This window comes from Poecilia reticulata, unplaced genomic scaffold (assembly GCF_000633615.1).
Source record: "Poecilia reticulata strain Guanapo unplaced genomic scaffold, Guppy_female_1.0+MT scaffold_1231, whole genome shotgun sequence".
Classification (NCBI taxonomy): Eukaryota; Metazoa; Chordata; class Actinopteri; order Cyprinodontiformes; family Poeciliidae; genus Poecilia; species Poecilia reticulata.
In genome coordinates, this window is record NW_007615968.1 from 4,195 (window position 1) to 5,609 (window position 1,415).

At 38.4% G+C, this 1,415-nt stretch overlaps 1 protein-coding gene across 1 annotated transcript; it reads left to right on the forward strand.

The window, feature by feature from the left end:
- Nucleotides 1–71: 71 nt before the first annotated feature.
- Nucleotides 72–1,299, forward strand: LOC103461381 (complement component C7-like; the record flags this gene model as incomplete). Its single annotated transcript, XM_008403687.2, has 4 exons — nt 72–401; nt 503–590; nt 759–891; nt 1,108–1,299. Coding segments are annotated over exons 1-4 (616 nt in total), but the record flags the coding sequence as incomplete, so codon positions are not given.
- Between the last annotated feature and the right edge of the window lie 116 nt (nt 1,300–1,415).

The following is a 1,415-nucleotide window of genomic DNA, read 5'->3' on the forward strand; positions in this document are numbered from 1 at the left end:
AAAAAATTAGAAAATTTCTGTGTTAAGAACGTTATAAATATGCTAGAAAAAAACAGAACATTTTAGATTAGCGTCAGGAAATTTCTGAATTCCAAAATAAATAAAAAATTTAAAAAAGAACTAATTTCTCATTTCGACCTTTCAGGTTTTTTATGTTCAAACAAAAAGTTTATTAAAGGTTCCCGTGGAGAACGAGAAATGAAAAATAATCACCGGATCTGTTTCCCAGGAGTGATCCACGGCAGCTGGAGCTGCTGGTCCACCTGGGGAGCCTGCTCYGGAGGTCAAAGGTCAAGAACCCGAAGCTGCAACAACCCCGCCCCTAGAGGAGGGGGCCGGAACTGCATCGGGGAGCAAAGCGAACTAAAACCCTGTGAAGAGCCAGATATGCAATACTTACAGTAAGTTTTATAGCTAGAACAAAACCTTAACAGCTTTGAATCACAATAAATAAAGTTAATTTTTCACTCATTATTGGACTTTTCTTCCTTTTCGCCCTCAGGATGATGGAGCCTCAGTGCTTTGGTCTCTCCATAACTCCACCAAAACGGTGCAGACTTCCTCCAGTCCTGAACAACGGGTTCATTGAGGTGAATTTTTAATCTGAATTCCTGTTTTTTTCATTCTAACAGTATTATAAAGTTGAAATAATACAAGGATAAAGTCTTTACATGCCTTAGTTGAAACACACTTTTCTGTTCTGGTAACGTTAAAGTCATATTACAAAGTATTTGTTCAGTTTTTAATTTTTTTAATAGGATGTTAAAGACTTTTACCCAGTAGGAAGCAGAGTGCAGTATTCCTGCATAGAGGATTTTTACCTTGTTGGAAACGCTGCAGCCACATGTGGAGAAAACCAGCAGTGGAGCTCAGGAGCAATGGTTTGTAAAAGTAAGTATTAAACTACAGCAGCATTTAAAACCCACTTAGTTTAATTAATGGTTGTCAAATAGATGAAAATGTGGACTTTTTTTTAATATTCAGGATTTGTACTGCGCTTATTGTGAATATTTTGGTTAAAACAGTTTCTACACTCATTAGATGTTTATTTTTTCATAGTTAATTTCATAAATATTATGTAAAAGTAGAAATTAACATTTCTTCCAGGTTCCACTTGTGGATTTCCTGAAATCGGCGGTTTGGTTGAAGCCACGCCCGTTAAAAAWGCCTACCAGATCGGAGACACCGTGTCCCTGTCGTGTCCCGCGGGATCAGAGCTGGTCGGCGAGGGGTCAGAGGTCAGGTGCAGCTCCAGTCTGCAGTGGTCGCCGTCTCCTGATGATGCTCAGTGTAGAACAGGTGACTCTTCAGAAACAAATATAAAGATAAATACAGAGAATTCACTCATTTTGACACAAAGTGATTCAAGTTCTGAAGGTCAGGTCTAATAAAGAATAAAGCCAATAGTAAGAAGA